This window comes from Falco rusticolus, chromosome Z (assembly GCF_015220075.1).
Source record: "Falco rusticolus isolate bFalRus1 chromosome Z, bFalRus1.pri, whole genome shotgun sequence".
Taxonomy (NCBI): domain Eukaryota; kingdom Metazoa; phylum Chordata; class Aves; order Falconiformes; family Falconidae; genus Falco; species Falco rusticolus.
The window spans coordinates 58,441,891-58,464,663 of NC_051210.1; the positions used below are offsets into that span (position 1 = coordinate 58,441,891).

The window sequence follows — 22,773 nt, forward strand, 5'->3', positions numbered from 1 at the left end:
CATTTTTTAATTGTTGCATGCTCTTAATGAGAACTAACTCTGGTTTAGGTATAATGTAGAATAGTAAACCCTGCTATGAGGGTAAGACCAGAATAGATAGGATTGTGGACAGAAGATGGAAAGGCTGAAGGGATGTGTAGCAAGCCCAGTAAGATCTACGTGTTAATTTGACATGCCTATGACTAGGAAATTTACCAGGCTTTTTAAATTAAGTCCATCTCCTTGATATCTAGACTGTGTAACTCAAAATTGTTGCACTGCTTATTTAGCTCCCTGACTGTGGTACATTATTGTCCTACAGAACTACCTGGCACATGATGAACTGTTTATTGCAGTAAAAATGTTGTCAGCTGTTGTGTTGCTAAACCAGGACTTGGAAAACAAGGACATCCTAACAATAAAGAATCATCTTGGAAACCCATGCATTGGCTTCAATAACCTAGAAGAGGAAAACTTTCTACGGTAAAGGTTCATTTTATCTTGTCTGGATGAGACTTGGCAACATCTGCAAAAGGATAAGTAGGCGTTTACTAGGTGGGCTGTCCTGTGCTGTGGCTATGAAGTTGAAAGAGCTGAAAGATAAATGTCTGTGTCATAAGTTAATAAGGGATAATGTGACAATTGCTGAATTAGTTGTATATCTGTAAGTATAAGCAATTGCACAACCTCAGATGTTTGAGGGCAGAGGATGTGTGAGGTGTGGGGAAAATATCCTCAGAAAGTAAATATTAAGATCTGACAAGATTTTTTGCAGACACTAAAACACATACCAACTTGCTGGAAATTGTTAATCAGTAACCCCTCTGCTATACTGAGAGAAGATCTTTAGAATGAGATACTGTCTAGTGCTTTGAGGTCCCTTAAACTGTGGCTGGCCCTTTTCTTGCTTGAAAATTGTAAAAGTCTAAAAAATGCAGCATAGTCCTGTTTGCTGAAAAGCTGAGTATGATGCTGTGGCACATGAGCGTGTTCAACACTAAATTAGAGCCTTCACTCAGCTGTCAGCTGTTTGCACTGCCACATGCCTGACTCATCATAGACATGGGCTGCTACCTCTGTTCTTTTGTGTATCTGCAAAAAAACCCACCAGGGAACACTAAGATCTGTGTGATTCCTTCCTGAGCCTCCAGTGTGTCAGGAGAGTGTGGGACATGGCCAGTTCTTGCCTCAGTCATGGATGGTGGAAACCTCTAGGTGCTGCTGGAAGGCATTACTAGGCAAAAGAGACAGCAGTGGCTGAAGATCTTCACCAGGCTGCCAGGGGACATGAATCTGAGAGCAGCCCTTGCTAGGTGTCTCAAAGCTGGAAGGAGGGAAGTCAGGAAAGGAATAAGAGACCAGTGTTTTGGTTAGAGGGAGCAGAATAGCATAAGGTTGAGCAAAATTCATCTGCCTCTTGGCCTCTGCTAATGTGAGGTAGTGGTTGTGGCAAGAGAAGCAAACATTATAAATACACAGAAACAGGCCCCAAAGTGTCCAAGTGCAGCATTTGTAGCTGATGTTACTGTGACCTGATCTTTAGATTAAACTGCCAGTCAATACAAATGAAACACTAGGAATTAATTGGGCTAAAGAATAAAATAAAATTTTATTATGCTATTATGTAAATCTGTGCTGCCAACCATATGTTGAATATTGCTGGAAGCTTTGGTTGTGCAATACCACAGGGAATACAGTAGAGCTAGGAAAAGTTCAGTGAGGGAGATGGTGTTCAGTGACTTTCTACCAGAAAACATGAACTTGTTTGGAATGTATTTCCTAGAAAAAAGAATTTAGGGGAAGTAAGATGTAAGTCTGCAAAAAAGTGTTGTGGGGAAGGTTAGTAAAAGGTGCTAGCTTCTCTTAAAATGTCACTTTTAATTTTCTTATGAGAATTGGAATGATAAAAGATTGGACATTATTAAACCTAAAGCTTAAAATTTACATAAGGAACTGTTATCTCACAAAACACTTCAATAGCGGGACTCCGTCCTCAAGAATTTCAGATAACAGTAGATAAAGTAATGGGGCATAGCACTGTTTGCAACTATATAGTGGTATGTAGCCTCCAGCTCAGGAAGCCCTTAAATGCAGGCTTCTGGATGCTGGAAATCTGGCAAATCAGATCAGGAAATGATAATTCTCTCCTGCATCTTTTCTGTCAACTATTCATTTCTCAGGCTTCTGCTGGAAGTAGAACACAGGTATTTGATTTGACGTATTGTGGCATTTGTATGCTTGATTCAGAATATGAAAATTATTTAACTTATGTATATAAGTTTACTTTGCTGTGAAGGTTTCTAGCTCATCTTGATCTGTGATCCTTCTAAGAGTAGACACAGGTTACAGAGCCTGTGCTTGCAGGACCTTGAGTTTTGGGGAGAGGAGCATCATATTTTGTTCCCTTCCTCTGCCCATGTCTTGTCATCCTTCACATCAAGAGACCATGGAGGCATCCTGGTGCTAGGGCAGAAATTCTGGTCTTTGACTTAGTGTAGCAAGAAACCAAGCCTAGTTTCTCCCAAATTTGTCTGTAGTGCCATACAGCAAAATGTACGTCCAGTGCAGGTATTGGCAACATGGGATGATGGTAAGAAAAGTGCTCTGAGTTAGAGTACAGGGCCATTTTTTCAGATCCTGAAATGCACACCTAGAACAGCAAGGCAGCTTGCATATCTGTATAATTTCTGGCACATAAGAGTTGTCTGAAATTCATTCATTGAAAAAAGTACTGGGCTTTTTGATGGGTGATAAGTCTGACTAATTCTTTATGGCAGTTTATATATGAAATACATTTATGTATTTTATATCTTCTTATAGTTATGCTGATACACTATTGTCTATTAAGTCAGAGGCTTCATCTCAAGGCCAAGATTATTTAAGCTGGAATGATATCCAGAACTGCATTGATATGGTTAATATGCAAATTCAAGAAGAAACTGAAAGTAAGTAATTCTTGCTCTACATCCCCAATGGAGATGATAGTCTGGTCCTTGGCACATAAATTCATGTGCTGAATGGCCTTATACAGACACTCTTCAAGAAAGTGTTAAATAATTTTGAACACCAGTTGGTCTTTAAATATTGTTGAAGTATTCCTGGTTATATTTTGGCTGGCTGAAATGTGTTGTAGGGTCCCTGCCTTCTGTAGGGTAACAAATGCCATGGTTCCACCCATTTGGCGGTATCTTTCAGTATTTACACTGGATGGTGTCACTTCGGGGATTTTGCAGAAATTTTAAGCATATTGGGGGATAGGGGAAGAAATTACAGGCAGTGTCCTGTGGAAAATTTTTTTAATGTTAAATGATTTCCAAGCCCTCGTTTTTCACAATGGAGTTGGTAAGAAGTTATGCAGTGCAATTATCTGTTCTGCTCTCCTTTTAGGTAACTTGGTTTCCTGTCTGAGAGTAGCTTCTTATGCCTACTTTTTGTAATATAAATGGATTCAGAGATTATTTTTGAAGCTGAATATAACTGCATTGCTCTTAAAGGGTGGTATTCTATTAAATGTGATAGCTGGTCATTTGGGCTTCAAAAATGCTGAAGGACCAAGTTTCCTCAATGAATATAGAAGTATGATTTTTTTTAATTATTTTATTCTTTTTTCTTTTAATTAAAATTTGAGGTTATCGGGTTATGCCCAGTTTGCTGGAGCAAGGAAAGGGTAGGACAGCTTTCAGACTCCTTGCTATTTGGGAAGCAGCCTGCAGTATAATTTGAGAGCCTTTGTAAGGTGCAGGCTGTTTCCAGGGTGGCACTGATGCAAGGTGTGTGTGCCTTTTCCACACTGCCATTGGTCTCGTGCATACTACTGTTTCATACTGAGAAGAGAAGCTTTATATTACAGAAATACTAAAACTGGCTGGATTGTTGCTTCCTAAATCAAGTGGTTGCTGTGGACCCCTGTGGCTCATAATGTGTGCCTTCTGGCAAGGTGGGATGTGGAGCAGTTCATTTGACTGACAAAATTGTCTGAAGCTCTGCAGTCATTAGGAATTAAAATAGGCCTTAAGAAAGGTGATCTTGCATTAGGAGAGTCAGTCTTCAGTGCTAGAACAGCTGCACTTTGTTTCAGTGATACTGGTCTTTGCCTGGGAATGGTTATTTGTGGCAGAGAGGAGAGGATGAAGGGTAGCCTCTCTTTTCATAAAGAACCCCATATGTCTGCATCATTCCTTTTCGGTAGCACCCTGGAAAAATTGTTCATTCTCAAAGCCTTATGAGGGCGTGGATCTGTGACCCTGGCAGGTGGGCTGTGGTGGGTCTGGGAGAGACTTGGTGAGAATTATCTGCTACTGGCAGGGATGCCATCCCTTACAGGTGACAGGGAAGCCCTTGGCTGATGGCCTTCTGGGGTGGCTTTAGGGAGAAAGTACTTCAATGTGTTTCAGCACTGGGGGGGAGGGGGCAGGAGGAAGTTGATTTTAAAATGTTGAGACCAGTCTGAAGAAAATGAGTTAGAAGTTTTATTAAATACTGGGCCATGCTATCAATTGAATTCTTATAAGGTTAACATCATCAGATTGGTTATTCAAGGAATTGGAAATTTAAAGAAATGAGGTTAAGTTGTTGTGTAATGCTGTAGCTGGGAGGTCAGTATGTTTGTATTTGTTCAAATCAGAGTTTCATGTAATCTGGTATGAAATAACTTGAAGATCTGTCTTTCAGCACTGTAAGCTAATATGTAGGTGAGCATGTTTAGATGTGATGCCCAACATTTCCTTAAGCTTCATGTAGATACTCCTGTCCTGAAAGCAGGCAAGTCTGGTTTCTTCTTCTCAGTAAGGATAAATTTAATTTTTATGAAGAAGTAGATTCAGATGAACCAAGAACTGTTGCAGAAAGGAAAAATGTATGCCTTAATAGCTTCACATGACTATTTAAGCAAAAATAATTTAAAATCAGCTGCTGTCACTGCTTCTGCTTCTTGTTACTTGATTTTTCTGTTCACGTTACTGCTTTGTTTGTACCTGATATTTGATGAGTTGTATCTTTCTTTGATAACTGCAATTTTAATAGCTTTTCCATTTCATAGGAATCATTGCAATTAGCCACATTAATGAAGCAATTGACCAAGGGAGTCCTGAGAAAATTCTGGAAACTCTACTGTTACCCACAGCGAAGCTGCAAGATGTGAGACCAGTAAATGCAAGGCACTATCGGGATGTTCTGCACCACGCCAAAGCACAGAAATGCAAGGTCAGAGCTGTGACTGTTGCTGTTTGTCAGAAATGAAAAGCCATTTCTTTTCACCTAGATGTGTGTCCCTGTCCTGTTACCCCAACATTTGGATTAGCTGTGTCAATGGGATCGTAAATAAGCCAATGACAACAAACTGGCACTAAGTTTTCTTCCACTACAACTTATTTTGACTGGCAAAAGGGATTAATTCTTAATGTATTAATACCAAGATATATTCTGCATATGTGTCACTTCTGACTTGACATAACCTTGCTTATTGTTAATTCTGCTAGGTTGCTGCAGCTATTACAAAACATGAGCAGCAATGGCCCTGACATAGTTATGAATTTGTGCAAGGGTCAAATCATTAGATTGTGTCAAACAGGCAGTTCCTATATGAATAGGAACTGAGGCTTTTGCCAGAAAGGTGTCATAGTCATGCTGAAGGGGCCATAGTGTTCCTTAACAAATTGCTGCGGAGTACTTTGAGGAGTCTCGGTTGCTTAAATCTGTTGCTTTATAATAGTGGAGTTTTGTACATATTTTTCTGGTTTTATCAACAGCAAGCTGATAGTCTTGTATGTGCCTTCAGTTTAAATCTATCTCAGCAGAATATTGCTATCTGCTTCCCTAAAAGCAGTGCCCTGGTTAGCATCACAGCTCAGGGAAACGTAAACAAAGATCAGCCTAACAGCTTGCAGGATATGACTGAAGACAAGATTAGCTAAAGCTACTAGCACAGCAAGTAAAATACCCAGTGTTTGGAAAAGACACTTAAAAGTCACATCACATGTTCTTAAAGTGATACGGTCAGCTGGAGAAAGTCCCTGAACTTGCCACCTCACATGTGGTACCTGCTGTGAATCTGTGTTTCTGTAATCCACTGTCAGGACTTTCAAAAGGCAATTGCATATCTCAATTTCTTGCTTGGGTTCCCAGGTAAGGGCTGGTTTCACTGAGCCCTGGATGCTGAAGAGCCTCCTCCCTTGCCATACGTGCTGGGGAGGTTTTAGTGCATGCATGGAAGGGCCAGGGTTGGTATTTGCATGCAGAGGGTGTCTGTGCAGGTGGTGGCTCTGCAGTACTGGCCAAGGACATGCCAGACCCTTTGTGCATGCATGGCAAGCTGGGATGTCTCCAAGGCAGACTCCTGCAGCCCACAGGTGCCCACCTGCCTGCATACAGCAGCCCTGCCCTGGCTCACTCCTGCTGGCTGCTGCTGTGCTCCCCAGGTGTGAACCTGGTGCCTACTGCTGTCCCTGTGTGAATATGCCGATAGGAAGCAAATGGGTGTCTTCAAGCTTTGGAACAAAAATTACACATTTTCTTTGAAAATCTCCTTGAATTCTTCTCATTAAAAATTTTGTGGTGTTCCTAGAAGCTCCCGCTGGCCTTTCTCCTGAGGTATTTTGGTTTTGCAGTCCTTTGATAACTACTTAAAACATCATCTCTGCAAACAGGAACATTGCTCCTGTTTAAGAAGAGAGCAAGACATTGTACTATATGTGCTTCCAAAAGAAATACTCAGATGCTTTAATCAGACTTACTTTGTATGCTGGTCAATCACATGGACATCCTCATTCTTTAGGTAAAGATATGATTTAGATTGAACTTTCCTTAAAAAAAAAAATCCAAAGGGGATTGAAAAGATAGTTGTGTCCGCTTTTTCCAAGCCTTGTTTATAAAACAGGTCTGCCTTGAGTTGCATTTAACATGTTTTAAGAGTGAGCTGTGGTAGAAGGAAGTATTCGATTTACAAGGATCAGATAGGTCTCCCTGTTAACTTCCTGTGTTTCCCAGCATCTGGAAAAATATTGGTCAGTCCTGCTCACTTATTCTAACCAGTCTGCTGTCACGTTCCTGTAGCTGTAGTGGCTTTAGGGCAGCAGAGTCTGTACCCAAATCTCCCAGTACACATTACAGGTCTTCATCCTAGATCACACCTATTTGTTCCTTGCTTGAAACTGAAAAGGTAAATATGGAATCTATTTATTCCTGTAATCTTAAACCACAGCTTCTAACAGTTCTCACGACCATTTCAAACCAAGCATATTCAGGTCCTTGTAATGAGAAACCCTGTGGTAAGGGAATATATTATGGATACCTGAAAAGTTAAACAGATGTGCCAAACTCTGAAGTGGTTCCTATGTTATTTTATTTTTTGAGTGATAGGCACACAGGTTTTAGAGTTAGGTTCATGGTTTTTATATTTACAACAGTTGCATGACATCTGGATTATTTTAAGGTGATCTTTAAAGTCTGTTCTTGTGCATGTTGAGGGAATGGCATGATTAAAACTAATTTGAACTAGGAACCAGAAGAAATTGAAGAGGAGTCTTGCCAGGCTGCAAATTCCTTGAAGACTTTTTCCAGTGCAAATTATTTAATTTAAAGTTTTTTACAGTACTATTATCAAACTGATGTAAAACACTTTCTCTCATCACTGTCTTACATGCTGTAGTTACAAATACCAACTACTGAGCTCGTTTTGTTGGACTTATACTCAGTATGTATGTAGCTACTGAGTTTCTGTAAATGTAGAAGCTGACACTTTGCTTTTTTAATGCGGACAATCAATCATAACTAGCTCCAGTATTTGTAACACTGTAGGCATTTCCTGTGAGGATGTGGAAATAGAGAATTCTACAAAGTGTCTTCCCCGTTTTGCTTACCAAGCGGGAATAATACATGCCTGGATTCACACTGATAAGGGTTAGCTCCCAGCAGTCCTCATGGGCTAGAGGAGTGCAGGCACTGAGGAAGTGGAAGAACAAGTCTTCAGTGCAAAGCTGGTTAAGCAGCCTCGTAGGAGATGCTGCCTTGGAAGTGTCGGGCTCTGTGTCTGCAGCTATAGATTTACAGCTCCTTGAACCTGTGGGGACTCTGGCTCTCTAGTTTTCAACGTGCAGCGCAGTATTTGCTCTTGGCTGTGTGACAGGGAGCTTCTGCAAAGCTTAATGACTCCTGGACACTTAGAAAATGCTTTTACTTGTTCCCATTTCCACTGGGCCAAAAACTTGTTTTCGCATCACTGTTCCAGCAGTGATTGTAGGCTGAGAGCTAACTTGAAGTATTTAGAAATCATGAACAGGCCGAAGAGTACTGTTCAGATATTGATTCCCATTCTGGTGTTCAGGGGCTGTGATGACTGATATTCTGGTTTCTTCTCTGTGGCCGTGAAAGTTGTAATCTCAGAAGGAAATGAAAGTTCAGAGCCACTTCCCTGAATCTAGGTACACCAGATGTTGTAATACATGTGATAAAATTATAGGCCTGGATAAGTGTATTTCTGAAGATATTCCTTTTGTGGTGTGTGGAAGGAAATAAATTTTACGGAGAATGTGGTTGTTAACACTTTAAATTTTTAAGTTAAATTGTTGCACCTGAGATTTGTTGCTACCTGGGTTAATACTACACAAAATCATAATTCCAATAATATAAATATAGAACTAAATTCATTTTTCCCTGGATATTTTAACCATTGTTAGATAAATATTGGATTGACTTCTAATTTTTGACATCAGAAAATAAAGGAAAGGGTCAAAACAACTGTTTAAGCTGCTAAGGCATAAAGCAATTAGATAAAAAGAGTACAACTCATCTCTCTTGTAGTAGTAATAGTTGATGTGGTGGATAATAAGGATAATATTGCTTGGCACAAAGCAAATAGCAAAGATGGTAAGGATCAATAGGCTGACTTTAACATACCAGAACCATTCATTAGTCTTGAGTGTCTGTATAATTGAAACATAGCAGAAAACAATGGTTGCAAGAGGTATTAAAAACCCAAAGATAACTAAAGAAACATAGTAGTAGAACTGGAAGGAAGATACAGTTTCACAGGTGTTGTGCACATCATGGCAGGTATAAATGTCCAGCTGTTTCACGTAATAGCTTTGTTGCATTATGCAGAGTGGGAGCATGTACAAGAAGACTATGGCCCACACGGTAGCGCAGACAGTGATGGCATAGGCACGTTTTGGCAGGCTCTTGTAGGTGAAGGGGTGAACGATGGCCACGTAGCGGCTGACACTGATGCACGTAAGCAGCAGAATGGAGCAGTACATGTTGCCATAAAACACCGCAGTGGTAGTTCGACACATCATTTCCCCAAAAATCCAGTTGTTCCCATTGATGTGGTACGCTATTTTGAAGGGCAGCACAATGCAGAAAAGCAGATCAGAAACTGCCAGGTTTGCGTAGAGGATGGCAGTGCACACAGACCGGATCCTGAAGAGCAGCATCCACAAAATGATGGCATTGGAAGGCACACCCAATAAAACAGCACTGAGGTAGACGGTGGGTATTAGCTTCGTGCTCAGAGAACTGGTCAGGTACTCCAGTGTAGTATTGTTTACTTCTGTTAAAGTGGAGTCATTTGACTTTTTTGAAGAGCACTTGTGTTCTCTGATATGAATGGTTGTTGTCTCCCCTTCCATAGCATAAGGGGGGATGTAGTCATAGTCTCTTGCTGAAATTCCACGGAAAGTCTTGATAAGAGACACTGTTTTAATTGCAGAGCTATTCAGTGAAAATTCTGAAGCTTAAAAAAAAGTTAAAACTGTTAAAAATGGGAAACTACTGCAATAGCAATATAATGCACCTTCAGGTATGGAGAAAGATAAACATTTCCATGAGAAAAGTAATATACGTTTAAAAGATTTGGTGGCATTCTCCTTTGCATTTGATGTTCATACCAAATGTACTCAAGGAGGATCTTCACTTTGTCATCTCACTCCCATCCTTGAAAATTTAGCATGAATTCAGCGTTAAGCTGACCTTTCTGCATTTTGCATGTTTTCGATAATCTTTGATAAAAATTACGCTTGTCTAATCTTTATCACCTGTAGATAGTTTTTTTTCAGTAGCAGTGACGGGAATTCATCACGTAAGCAGCAGCCTTGGTGTAGGCTTGATCAGAATTTCCAAAGCAAACAGTGGCATTAACCTTGTCACTTCATCAATAAAATGCATGACTGCAAAAGATGCAAAAAGTGCTGTCTTGCCTAGCACAGGCTGAAACTTTCATATTAAAAAATTGAAATTACCCTCAATTTTTTAGTCTCACATACCAAATTAACGTTATTCAGCTTCTGACTAAAGCAAACCAGATCTTTTCAGCTTCTCATGCGTGAGGAAGGGCAGTTAGTCTTAAGAACTGAAAACAAATGCCTGGACTGGTATTAGATCAAACTTATTGGTAAATGAATAAAATTTTTCATGCAGCAGGAAAATTTTCAGTGACCAAATATTGTTAGCATGTGGGCAAAGCTAATGATGCCACTTTTACTAATGCCTGTTCCTCAGTCTTTAGTAGAGAACTTTGTAGACACGTTGACATTTCCAGATGAAGCACAGATATCAAAATATCTTCTAAACCCATGTGTTACAAAACAGGTTTTGCAGAATAAACAGCTATGTAATTTTACCATTTAAAACTTCTTAGCTGCGTTTGCAAAAAGACTTGGTGTAAAGCTTACAGAATGGATCTTGAAACTGGAATTCAGAAGCAAACTGAAATTTGGATGAAAACCTGTGCGTTCTTCTTTTACCATTCCATATTGGAATAAAATATGGAAAACAGTTTTATCAGTGTTTACTGGCCGATCTAAGGTAGAATGTTTTGAAATTATCATTAGTAGCCTGCATCCCTTTTTAAATAATTTTCTGGATGGTTAATTCAGAAAATTAATTTTAGTCACTGTTTGAGACATATATGTGCATGCCCGTGCATTCTGTGTATATATAAAACAGCTTTTCAAAATGAGCTTGCTTTGAAAACAGCTTTAATTCTAGTGAGAAAAAAAATAGGCCTATTTGATCATTTCCTTTGGTTATTTTTGTCACAATAGTTATCTGAGCATTTCCTTCTAATAACAGCATCTATGAAGTCATAATTCTGTTGAATGTTTTAAAGCAGAAACTCTACAGGTTTAAAATTATCATATCACTACAGAAATACTAGAGATAAGATCCATTTTCAGTAAGTGAAGACAGATCGCATAAATAAAATTCCTTATAGAAAGTGACTGGGGGGAGGTAAGTTGTCACTGAAATAGAAGAATAAAAATCTGCCTTAAGCAAGACTTCCCAATTTTCTGTAATGTGTGTACAACCCTTTCAAGTTAGTGAAGCGCCAACTTTATCAAGAAGCCCAGTTTATCGACTAAAGTATGGGATAGATACAGAAAGGAGGACTCACCTGTTGTGAAAAGATTGGAGGTGAGAGAGAGCAGTCCAGTGAAAACCAGTATCTTCATTGTAGTACGTGAAATCCAGCTAGCCAAACAACGATGCTGCTCTAGTTCATCTTGAGGCATTTTGTGGGGATGTTTCTTCCCCGTGGTAAAGGGACTAAAGAATGATTGATCTGTCCTCCAGAAGCATCCTGTAAGCATGAGGTTTATGGCAAGGAACTAGTTTGTTCTTTGTCTACTACAGCAAGAGGGTGTGACGAATCCAAATATGCACACATGACTCAGTTTCAGCCTCTGCCCAACACAGAGATAAAATTGCTTTACAGCAGTGATTTAACTCCTAATTTACCACAAGCCTGAAGCCTATGTGGGGTGTTCTACTCGAACCTGTACATACAGATACTTGGTAGAAAGGTGTTTTCTGGAAAAATCAAAGGGTGTGTTTAGTAAACCTCAAGGGTCTCATTCACAGACCAAAATGCCACGTTGCTGAACTCCGTACCCTTCTCAAGGAAGAAGCCAGGCTTGGAGAAGTGTGATGATCTTGGCTTAGCAAATGCAAAGGCAAAAGCAAGCCACACGTAGAAATGTGCCTTAAGAAAAGTGTGCTCTGCTGTGTCTTTTACCTCCCTACCAGCTGTTAGCTGTCTGTGCTCCTTCAGCCTGGCTGCCGGCTGTGCTCAGGCAGTTCCCACCCCTCCACAGCCTGCAGCCTCTAAAACTTTTCGCCTGTTTTCATCTTCTCTTTTGTTGATCCCTTCCTTTTTCTCTGCTTGGCTGTTTTTTTTATTAATTATATTTTCCTTGAATGTCAAGTAACGGCAGCTTGCTCTAGCAGACAAAATTCCCCAAGTCTTGGTCTGCCTTCCAACCTAGCAGCAAGGCTCGGCATAAGCTGTACTTGGCTCCAGAGCAGTAATTGTCTGTTCTTGTGTTTGGTGTGTAAAAGCTGGACATCAGATAAGGAATAAGAATTTTTAGTTTCTCAGTCCTTTTCTCAAAATTGTCAGTTGTAGTTTGGGAAATCATTGTATATTCTCTCAAGTGGTAACTGTAACTTCCGTGTTAGGAAAAACTTGCTCTGTGTCCGCTGTCATGCAATTACCCTGATACTACTTGATTTTATTTAGATATTCTGCCACCTTCTTTACATATATGATGGAAACTGGACAGTCTGTCTTTAGGGGGTTTTACCCTGTTTTCTTTTTGTCATTTCCACAGGTAACAGACTTACTGCTTTTTTGGCCTGGAGTTGGGCACAAAACCAGGGATATTAATAGTGAAGATGGTTCTCTGTCCATACTGTTTTAGTTTGAGAGAGTTTCTGGGTTTTTTTCCTGAAATATGTCTATATATGCCTAGATCTTTATTGAATCAGTACATTCCAGTTTCTCTCATTGGTCTATTATAGACCTGGTGCTTGCTTTTCTTTAGAATGATTTTTTTTTTTCCCACCACCACTAGATTTTTAATGTAACTTTAGCTGTGAAATCCTACTTTCTCAGCTGAACTGCTGGCTCACCTGTGAACCCCAGCAGCCAGAGCAGGGTTGGTTAGTGGGGATGCTGAGCCCACTCTCCTGCACCTTCTACTTTAACTTGGGTTTAAGGCCGTGTACTGTTAACCTGTAAGAAGAGTGAGAGCTGCTCTGCTGCTCAATTCCTGAAACATTTACCACCTGAGCTAAGTTATTGTTACTAAACTTGAGCTGTTATTTTCTAATGTAATATGTATTCAGGTGTACACGCAGATCCTTTCAGAATAAGGAATCCTGAAAGAAGGCCAGCTTCCTGCAGTGTTCTGCTTTCTGCTCTTCATGTGCTATTACAGTGCTGCCTGATAACATGTGGCTTTATTTGACACTCGGATTACATTGCGTATTTATCATGGAAATGAAAATGTTTCTAGCTTCACTTAAAATTTTTATTGATCATTAGCAGGATGGTGTCTTCTATACATGAAAACTTTCAGGACTTTGTATTTGAAAAGGAGTTTATTCAAGTCAGTAAATAGAATATGGATGTGTTTTACTGCTGATTTTTAAGGAGTCAAATTCTTGTTCGTGTCCAAGGGCTTCACAAGAGAAGACTGTATATCAGAGCTCTATCAGTACGTTCAGGCAACTTCTGTTATAATTCATTTTTTTCAAGTCTTTCCTCTATTCTTTTTCCAGGAATCACAAGATGAATCAGCGCTTCTTTGGCTGGATGAAATACAAAAAGGAATCAGTGATGCTAATAACAATATAAAAGAAGCAGTAATCTGTAAGTATTAACCTGCAACTGCATTGCTTTTGTTAGTCTTGAAAAACTGAAATTGATAATCTATTTCTTTTCACTTCGGGGAAATGTGACAGCCCTTTTAAAAAAAATCAAAAGAAATGAATGTGTGTTCTTTGTCATACTGAAATTAGGGTGATTTAGACCTCTGGGGTGGTGTGATTTTTATCTAAAGTGGCAATCCTTAATGCTTGGCTAACTTAGTGGATTTGGTTACACAGGTTAACATCATGACCAAGATTTCTAGTGTTAGTGTTTCTTCACATAGCTGGTGAAACAGAAGGATATGTGGAATGAGAAGGGATATACTGCTCAAGACTTTATTTCGCTTATATAAGACAAAAATCTTGATGCGTGTTTTAAGAGCAAATTCTTATAAGCAAACAACTTTCCTATTCCTATGTCATTATAATACCTTCTATTAAGTGCTAACAAAGAAAAATTAGGAACGTATTAATTTTGAAAGTAGTGTAAAAAGAGCACTCCGGACTTTTTGGAGAAGGGTGTGTTCCTCCAATCTGTAAAGAGGAGGAAAACTGTAGGAAAAATGAGGCTTATCCTGTCAGAGCATTACGTACTGGATACACTCCACACCTTCTATCGAAGTTTGGATTGAATATAAACATTTTAGAAGAATATTCATAATAAACTTTGGCAAGTAATGTGGAAGCAAGTGTAGCTGGGTGTGCAGGGGACATTGCAGAGCGTGGTGGCACCTTTACCTGGCCCGGGGCCAGCACAAACTAGCTGAGGCTGTTTGGCATTGGGTATTGGCTCACCTTCTGCTTGACTTGGCTTTGGGTGAGTCAGTGTCGCTGCCTTTTGCGCCCTAAGAGCTTGTGAATACAACTGCTGAAGTCGGTGCATTCCTGCAGTGCTGCATTCAGCCTTCTTTGGTGCAGTGGGGCAGCCTGTTTACTTACAGGCAGGCTACGTCAGTAGCTAGTGCTTGGGAAGTTGTGGGTGGAAGAAAACAAACACAGCTGGCTATTACAAAATCTTCTATCCCTGCTACAGAAACGTTCCATTTAGCATTACTGTTACTTTAGAATCGATTTGATCAGTTCATACAGCATTGATGTAACCAGTCAGATACACCAAAGACATCTTGAAGTATTTTTGTAGGTCACATCTGTAGCGAAAAGCGCCTGGCTTGTGTTTTCCGAGACAGGGTCAGATGCACACACATTGTCTCAGCTGAGCTCTTCTACTCAGGAGTGCAGATAGCTTCTACTGTGGACAAAAACACCTTCCAATGCCATCCAAAGGCATGAGGAAACATCTAAGTGCAGAAAAGGGACAGAAACACATAGCTTATTAAACGGATGTCAGTTAAAGCTAAAGAGTAACTTGGAAACATCTTTGTGTCCACTGGTGTAAAAGCGTTAAGAATATAACTCATAAATGGCCTGCAGGAATTAGCACAGCATTATTCAATGCCAATACCAATACCATACAATGTTGCGAATGATAGGCCCATGCTCCATCCACTAGCTAGTTGTAGTAAAATCTTTTCATATAATCTATGTTTGTAGTAAATATGCAGCTTTTCAGTCAAGCATGATCAGTAGAACTATTTTAACAAGTTACTTGTGGAAATAACTATTTCCCTGTACTCTGCCCTCTGGGTTGAAAGGAAGCAGTGTCAGCACAGCACATTCTTCAGGAGAGCACTCGGGCTTTGCAGCTAAAACCTGAGGTTTAAAATTTCCCCACGGCACAGACCCTGATACTTCCTGTAACAAACACATCCTGTCTCAGGAAGCTAGTATGTTGTACTCACATCATATAAACTTAAAGTTCAGCTTGATTCACAACTTGGAAATGCACTTTTATTTTGATCTGAGATGCTATTTTTGAAAGGTAAATAACTCCCTGTGTCCCATTCCAAAACTTCTGCAAGGCAGTCAGGTTTATTTTTCAGTCAGAACAAAGTGTATTTTTGAGATTGCTGCAGTAATGGCAGTAAAATAAGAGAAGGTACTGTTAGCTGTACAGAAACAGTCTTGATCCCTTCCAAATTAATTTTATGACTTATTTAAATATTGAATACTATAGGATTAGTCTTGTATTAATTAATATTACAGTATCAGTCTTGCACAGGAAAAGTCTGTCTGTCAAGGCAAGATCTGTCATGAGAGTCCCAGTCACAGGAAAAAGCTGAACTCTGGCCCTGTTGAGAGTCCAGGCTTATCGCTCCAGACAACTGCATCTTTGTCTGTCATAGCTGTTTGAAGGGAGGATGGATGTGAAAAAGTGCCCTTCACAGTGTTAATCTGGTAATGGCTTCCCAACTGCTGCAGGAGCAGACTGGAGCCCACAGTTCTGCTGCAGCTGGGGATGGCTAAGCTCCATTTATCTTATAATTTTACAGCTTTCACATGGCTCTTCTTTAGAGCAAGAGCTGCAGTATTAATTGGTAGCACTTCAATGGAAAGGATTAATTTCTGTTGAATTGTGTTTTTTCCCTACTAAACATTTTTCCTGTACTTCCCCTCAAAAATAAAGGCATAATAAATTAAAACATGGGGGGAAAGCCAGGCAGCAGGAGACCTACAGAAACAACTCCTAGCTAGGTTGTGTGCTCTTTTGTCTTCATAATAACAGCTTCCAGCACTCGTAACGATAGGAAGAAAAAGAGGAAGAAAAGCATTCAAATACTGGTGAGCAGAGTCAATGAGGACTGTGTATGGGTAGGACTGAGCCCCTAGAGCAGTGGTCCTCAAACTATGGCCCATGGGCCGGATATGGCCCCCCAGGGTCCTCAATCCGGCCCCTGGTATTTACAGACCCCCTTGCACCACCACCCAACCCACCCCCCGCCAGGGGTTGGGGGGGGAACCAAGCAGCCGCAGATGACTGCCTGCCACTGCATCCGTGCGCTGGCCCCCTGGTTAAACAGTTTGAGGACCCCTGCCCTATGGAACCACCCAGACCAGCAGCAGCAGGCTAGTAATATGTGGCTACCCAGTTTCTCCTGCTTTCTCACTGCTGGGGCCGGATGCCTAGGCATCACAATACCTCAGCTGTGGTAAAAGTCAGGTCCAGTCTCATGAGGAGGGGTCTGTTTCAAAACATAGAAAAATAGCAGGATGCTATCTCATAGAAATCCAGGTGGCGGTGGTGTGGCATTGCCCATTCACTTTGCTTCTCAGCTGGCTGCCAATGTATTTGGAGATTGATCTGTTACTCTCTAGCCAAAGCCACCCATTCCACCTTAGTCAAACTAACCACAAAGAAAAACTGTTCCTCTTCTTGAAATGCTCTCCTGCTAACTCAGTCTCAGTGGCGCCTCCTGTACATAGGCTCCTGATACTGAGCACCTTTTGGGTCAGCTTTGTGTAGGCAGAGCACTGAGTCTACGGAAGGACCTTTTTTTTTGTATTGATCTGGATATACACAAGATAAGGAAAAAGGGTTGGTGTTGCCACATGAAGTGCAGCTGTGGGGCGCAAAGGTAGCCAGGTTCACTTAAGCCAAAATATATAATGTATGTGTTCTAGCCATATGTCTATTCATTTGTTCCTCTGTGCATGGATCTTGAATTTAGATTTGAAGGAACACCATTAAAGACCAGAGCGACAGTTTCTAAAGCAGCATATACCTCTAGTGTCTAAGGCGATTTGAAGTGGTGTGTGCTGCTCCATGCTGTCAGGTGTGGTGGAAGCAGCACCTTCGGTGATGGTGGGACCTGCACAAAGCAAAGGATGCTTAGGAAGTCCTGAAGTGGAGTATGGGTAACGTCATATAACCTCAAAGTTTGAACACGCTTCATAGCATCACCTCTCAGGGAACTTCATGTGCCCTGGAAGCAAAAGCTGCATCTCTGGCAAACTCAAGGGCATGAATTTGTTGCATCAGCTTCAAACAAGCTCTCTGGCAGTGAGGATAAGAAAGGGTCCCTTCAGGATCCCAACGAGGATGATGTTAGTGTTGCAAGACTGCTCAAGGCAATAAGTTTTTATTCACATTTTATACAGTAAAAGTGAATGTTGAGGTTTATAGCTTGTAACCAAATGACTTCATGCATCTTTAAAAGGCTTCCAAGTGATCAATGGATTATGGCTTGTTTCTTAGGGCAGGCTGAGTGTGGGGGTACCTCAGCCTCTGCCTTGGTGTCGTCTGGTGTGTCACTTGATAGGGTAGCAGCTATGTGCTCAGGCTGCTCTCGGTTGTGCTGTGGCTGCATCCCAGCCTGGGTGGAGTGCACGCTTTCTGTCTAACAAGCTTGCTGTTCTCTGAAATACGTGTCCTTACAAGCATGAAGGAGGCTACAGATGGGTGAAGCACTGAGTTGCTCTGTATGTCATGCTGTCCATGTGTGCCAGCCTTAGAAGTCCATTATCAAAGTTGCTGGGGGCTAGAGCTGTAGGTACCTGAAGCATAAACCACTTAATTTTCTATGTCATTATTTTACTCTAGTGGCTGTTGGAACATCAATGATTAACAAGAGCTTGGAGAAGGGTGATTCACAGCGAATCCTGATGATACTGCAGTCCAAGTTTGGATTAAGAGTCATTCCTGAATGTGCTGAAGCCTACTTCAGGAACCTCTTTGAAGCCAAGAGCCTGAAAACCAGAGAAGGTAAAAACCTCCCTGAAAAGGACAGTTCCACTTGTCCATACGTGGTAGTTTGACCCTGGCTGGACACCAGGTGCATACCAAGCCTCTCTATCAGTCCCCTCCTCAACCAGACAGGGCAAGAAAATATAGCTTGTGCGTCAAGATAAGGACAGGGAGAGACCGCTCACCAGTTACCATCACAGGCAGAACGGACTCAGCTTGGGGAAATCAGTTTAATGTATTACTATTCAAATGAGAATAAAATAATGAGAAATAAACCCAAAACTTACAAACACCTTCCCCCAACACCTGACTTCTCCCGGGCTTAACTTCACTCCTGAATTTCTCTACCTCCCCTTCAGTGGCACAGGGGTCGGGGTGTGGGGGCTGCGGTCAGCCCCTCACACACTGTCTCTGCTGCTCCTGCCCCCTCAGGGGAGGCTCCTCACGCTCTGCCCTGCCCCAGCGTGGGGTCGCTCCCACGGGAGACAGTCCTCCATGAACTTCTCCAGTGTGAGTCCCTCCCTGCGACTGCTGCTCTTCACACCCTGCTCCAGCTGGGTCCCCCACGGGGTCACAAGTCCTGCCAGGAAACCTGCTCCAGCATGGGCTGCTCTCTCCATGGGTCCACAGGTCCTGCCAGGAGCCTGCGCCAGCATGGGCTTCCCATGGGGTCATAGCCTCCAGAAACATGTCCAGCTATTTCCAGAGTTTAGCTAAGTCTTTCTAGAGTCTCAAACCAGCCTCTGCATGGATTTAAGGCAGCTTCTCTGTGACTGTCAATAGATTAATCTATCTTCCCAGAAAACCACATTACTCTCGGATTTATTTTTTTGTGTTAGCAGATGCAGAGAAGGGTTAGGCTGCATACTTCAGCCTTACAGGTTACTGCCAAAGATCAATCCAGGCTCTGCCAAGTGTCCATAGTTTGCTTACGGTCCCTGTGCATTGCCAGAGCAGCAGGTATTGGCAAAAGCTGGAGGCAGAATCTGCCTATAGCAAGATGATGGGATGTTTTGTCATGTTAGAGCTGCAAGCACATCATAGCTAATGCAGCCAAGATCAGCAGGCAAGATTAGCTAATAATTAAAATAAAAGTTCCTGTTAATGTAGTACATTTTCTTTTCAGTAGGTGGGCATGTTTCATCCTGCAGTCTGAGTTTTGAGAGGGCATTTTGCACAACTGACCTTATCAGCTTTACCTTGGGGCCTTTTGTCCATGAGGAAATGAGGCTTTTCCTGCCTGTCAGGATACAGCCTTGTTTACCAAAGCACTAAACGAGACAATGATGTGGATATAGGAAATGTCCTGTGTGAGTTAAGTGTCAATAAGGCCACCTTTTGGCCAGAAGACAAGAACAACTTTTTTTAAAAAAAATAAATTACAGTTTTTGGTTCCAATTACGTGAGTGATGATAGAAGACGTAGCGCACACACATGCTCTTTCAGGAGTGAGCACTAACTTGGCATGTTGGGGTTTGGAGAAGCTGGCACTGGATCAGTACTAATGTCATAGCTTTTTCGTTCTAGAAAGGTCCTGATCCACTAACAGGATATTTTGAAAACATCCTTCTGACACACTGGGCCAAGATATGTAGTGACTTTGCATGTAAAATGGCTTTGTAGCAAATGTAGAGATGGGAAATGGGTAGGGGGAGCTGTAATTGCTCAGTGTAACAAGGCACAAATGCACACTAATGGTATGTATTGCTTTTAGATTCTACTGAAAGTCCATGGATTAAACTTGTAATGAAAAACATGTACGATTACTATTACAATGTGGAAACTGAGGAAGGTACCTGTGATGCTCCTGAAGGAGTTGTACCAAAAACTTCATGGTTAACTGGTGAAGAAATCCAAGTAAGTGGCTGAAATGATTGTTGTTGCAAATGCAGCATAAACATTGGAGAGAGAGATAGCAAGACGTGGCAATATCAAGGGAAGAGGCTGTGCTGGATGAGGTTAAAGATCACTTCAGTGTCTGCTTCTGACAATAGGAGCAACTGAAGTTTAAGCAGACGGTGATAGCACAGCCTTCTGTTTGATGTCTGACAATGATTCAAGGACTTCTTAACTGAAAGTTACAGCATTCCTTTTAATGGCCACCAGCAGACACAGACAGAGGAAAGTCTGTTCTCATATCCCTTTATATTTTTTGGACTTTGTATTGGCCTATGACAAGAAATTTCATGATATGTTTGTGGGCAGGTGGAAACGTTTTATGTTTAAATCCAATCATTTGACAGCATTCTTGTATTTTCATGCTCTATAGGTTGAATATGATACTTAAACTCCCTTGCTGTAGAGGTTTTGTGTTGGTATGAAGTGTAACTTAGGACAAAATAGACCACATGAGCTTCTGCCCAGGTGTTATTTTTATTAAAAAAATAAATTATTCAAAATTCAGTGGTAGCAGAGCAGCTCTTCCTTCATACTAGATTAAAATCTAGGGGTAAATCAGAGGGGCTTGGATAGGATGTACATCACCTGTACAGATGATGGACAGAACACAGATCAAATTCCAGGATGGTTTTGGCTTGAGGATTTTTGCTTTTAAATGACCTTCTTCTGTGATCTCTTAACAGAGCATTGTTGGGCAAGTTACAGCAGATTACAATCGAGAGCAGCTGTGGCTTGCTAATGAAAATCTGGTGGTTCAGATGCAAGCCCGAGCAAGGGGGTTCTTAGTCAGAAAAAATTATCAGGAGAGAAAAGCATACCTTCAAAACCAGGAACCATCTGCCATCAAAATACAGGTATTGTTCTAGAACAAGAAGGTAACATGGCTTGGGCAACTTCTGCAAGGGTGATGTAGCTGATTACTACCACCACTGATAAAATCCTCAGATAGGTTGGTCTCCCTGTTTTGATCAGCAGCAGTTCAAACTTCTTACATCCACAAATATGTTCTTGTCCTTATTGGAGTAATTATGCTTTTAAATAGCAAATATCCACTTTTAAAAGAATGGCTTATATTGGCATGCAGTCTAGTAGGAGAAGACTCCCACTAGAAATACATAGCCCTGGCTGTGGTACACCTAACCATGTAACATGATCATACAAGATCAGAAGATATTTGTTGAGTATTGAAGCAAAAATTCCTTGGCAAAGTACGACTTAAGAAATACATTCCTTTCTAGACTATCCCCAGTTAGAAGTGGTTTGCTTCTGCTCCATGAGGTCATAGCTGGGTGGGGAGTGTCAGCCGCCCTGGTGTTCTCAGGCTTTAGCAGTATTTCTTGTATGTCTCCGGTTTGCTGAACTCCAAGAAGAGTATAAAGGAAACTTTCTGCTGAGTGTGTGAACACTGACAAATGCATGCACAGTGGTTTTAAATGGTGAAATAGCCATCTCCTGTTAGAAACAATTTATTCCAGCCTTGAAAAATGTCACACCCACCTACCCCCCCCACACACATTCTAGAAAAAATGTACAATTTTTTTTAATCTATAGTAACTTCATGATGATATGTACCTTTACCATTAGCAGCTGTCATTGGGACTGGCTTTCCATTTTCTGGCATGATGTCTGAGCCCAGCAAATGACTGTACTGTTAGAGGAATACAGGGTCTGTGAGCAGGTTCAAAAACACAGAGAAATGTAGGTGAATAAAGTTGTTCTCTGTTTTCTGTGGGCTTTAAAATAAAAATGACTTGTGACAAGACAACAAGTAGAGGACAAGACTGTTACCAGCTGGACAGAGATGAAAGCCAAAATATGGTAAAGACAAGACTCCCTGTTATCCCTGTTGTTGGGTTCCTTGGCAAGACTTTGCTTCTGAGCTTGCAAAGGGATTGCCGTGTGAGGGAACTGGGCGTTCTTGTCTGTGGTACAAGATGATTCTGAGCAACTCTAGAAGACCAAAGACTTGGGAAGGAGGCCAGGCCAAGAGCAATGGGGGTCCAGCTAGTTAGGGGGCAGGTTTTGGATGTAATGCACAAAAGATGGCAGTCTTCCCCGTGTGGGATGAAGTTGGTGATTGCGACAGCAAAGGATGAGGGTGTACTGGTGATAACAGTAATGATGGCTTCAGCATTGGGCAACAAAGTGTTTGTGCTGAGATTGGCCAAATTAACACAAGATCTATCAGGGCACCTTAAAAATATGGAGGCAAGCTTACTTACACCTTAGTTATCTTTTCACCACAGTAACAGTTTTTTTCTATAGGATAAACAATTATTTTAGTGTATGTATATTTTAATAAATATTAGGTTTTTATTAGTAATAATGGTCTTCTGCCTTTTATAAAATAGGCTTTCTGGAAAGGATTCAAACAACGGAAAAGTTACATTGACAGACTAAAGGTGCTTCAAGGCAACGTTGCTGCTATTGTTAAGGTAAGATTCCATTGTGCTTTGAGGCCCGAGTATATTTTACCCTTTGGCTTGATCCTCCACCACCTGGGAATCAGAGATTAGGAACACAAACAGGAGGGACTTGTGCTACAGGAATTTGAATGATGTTGAAAATTATTGAATTGTCAGCTTAAGTAAATTGCTTCTTGAAAGCTCTGTGCTTGACTTCTGTCAGGCTTTGCTGAGCTTGTGTGGCTCATAATAGAGATTTCCTTA

At 41.1% G+C, this 22,773-nt stretch overlaps 2 protein-coding genes across 8 annotated transcripts in view; one reads left to right on the forward strand and one right to left on the reverse strand.

The window, feature by feature from the left end:
- IQGAP2 (IQ motif containing GTPase activating protein 2) overlaps positions 1–22,773 on the forward strand; it is a 127,211-nt gene that overhangs the window by 82,410 nt on the left and 22,028 nt on the right. For 4 of the 7 annotated variants that reach the window (XM_037373001.1, XM_037373003.1, XM_037373002.1 and 1 more), the window contains 8 exons: positions 302–462; positions 2,800–2,924; positions 5,018–5,181; positions 13,534–13,624; positions 18,062–18,223; positions 19,920–20,062; positions 20,788–20,958; positions 22,456–22,539. In XM_037373001.1, coding sequence (XP_037228898.1) covers positions 302–462; positions 2,800–2,924; positions 5,018–5,181; positions 13,534–13,624; positions 18,062–18,223; positions 19,920–20,062; positions 20,788–20,958; positions 22,456–22,539 — 1,101 coding nt within the window. The remainder of the gene's footprint in view (positions 1–301; positions 463–2,799; positions 2,925–5,017; positions 5,182–13,533; positions 13,625–18,061; positions 18,224–19,919; positions 20,063–20,787; positions 20,959–22,455; positions 22,540–22,773) is intronic. The other 3 variants (XM_037373005.1, XM_037373006.1, XM_037373007.1) reach the window with 1 other exon arrangement.
- F2RL2 (coagulation factor II thrombin receptor like 2) lies at positions 7,302–11,665 on the reverse strand. The gene is made up of 2 exons (XM_037373008.1): positions 11,366–11,665; positions 7,302–9,706 (listed from the first exon to the last, which is right to left on the reverse strand). The coding sequence occupies exons 1-2, from the start codon at positions 11,559–11,561 to the stop codon at positions 8,619–8,621; spliced, it is 1,284 nt and encodes a 427-aa protein (XP_037228905.1). The 5' UTR covers positions 11,562–11,665; the 3' UTR covers positions 7,302–8,618.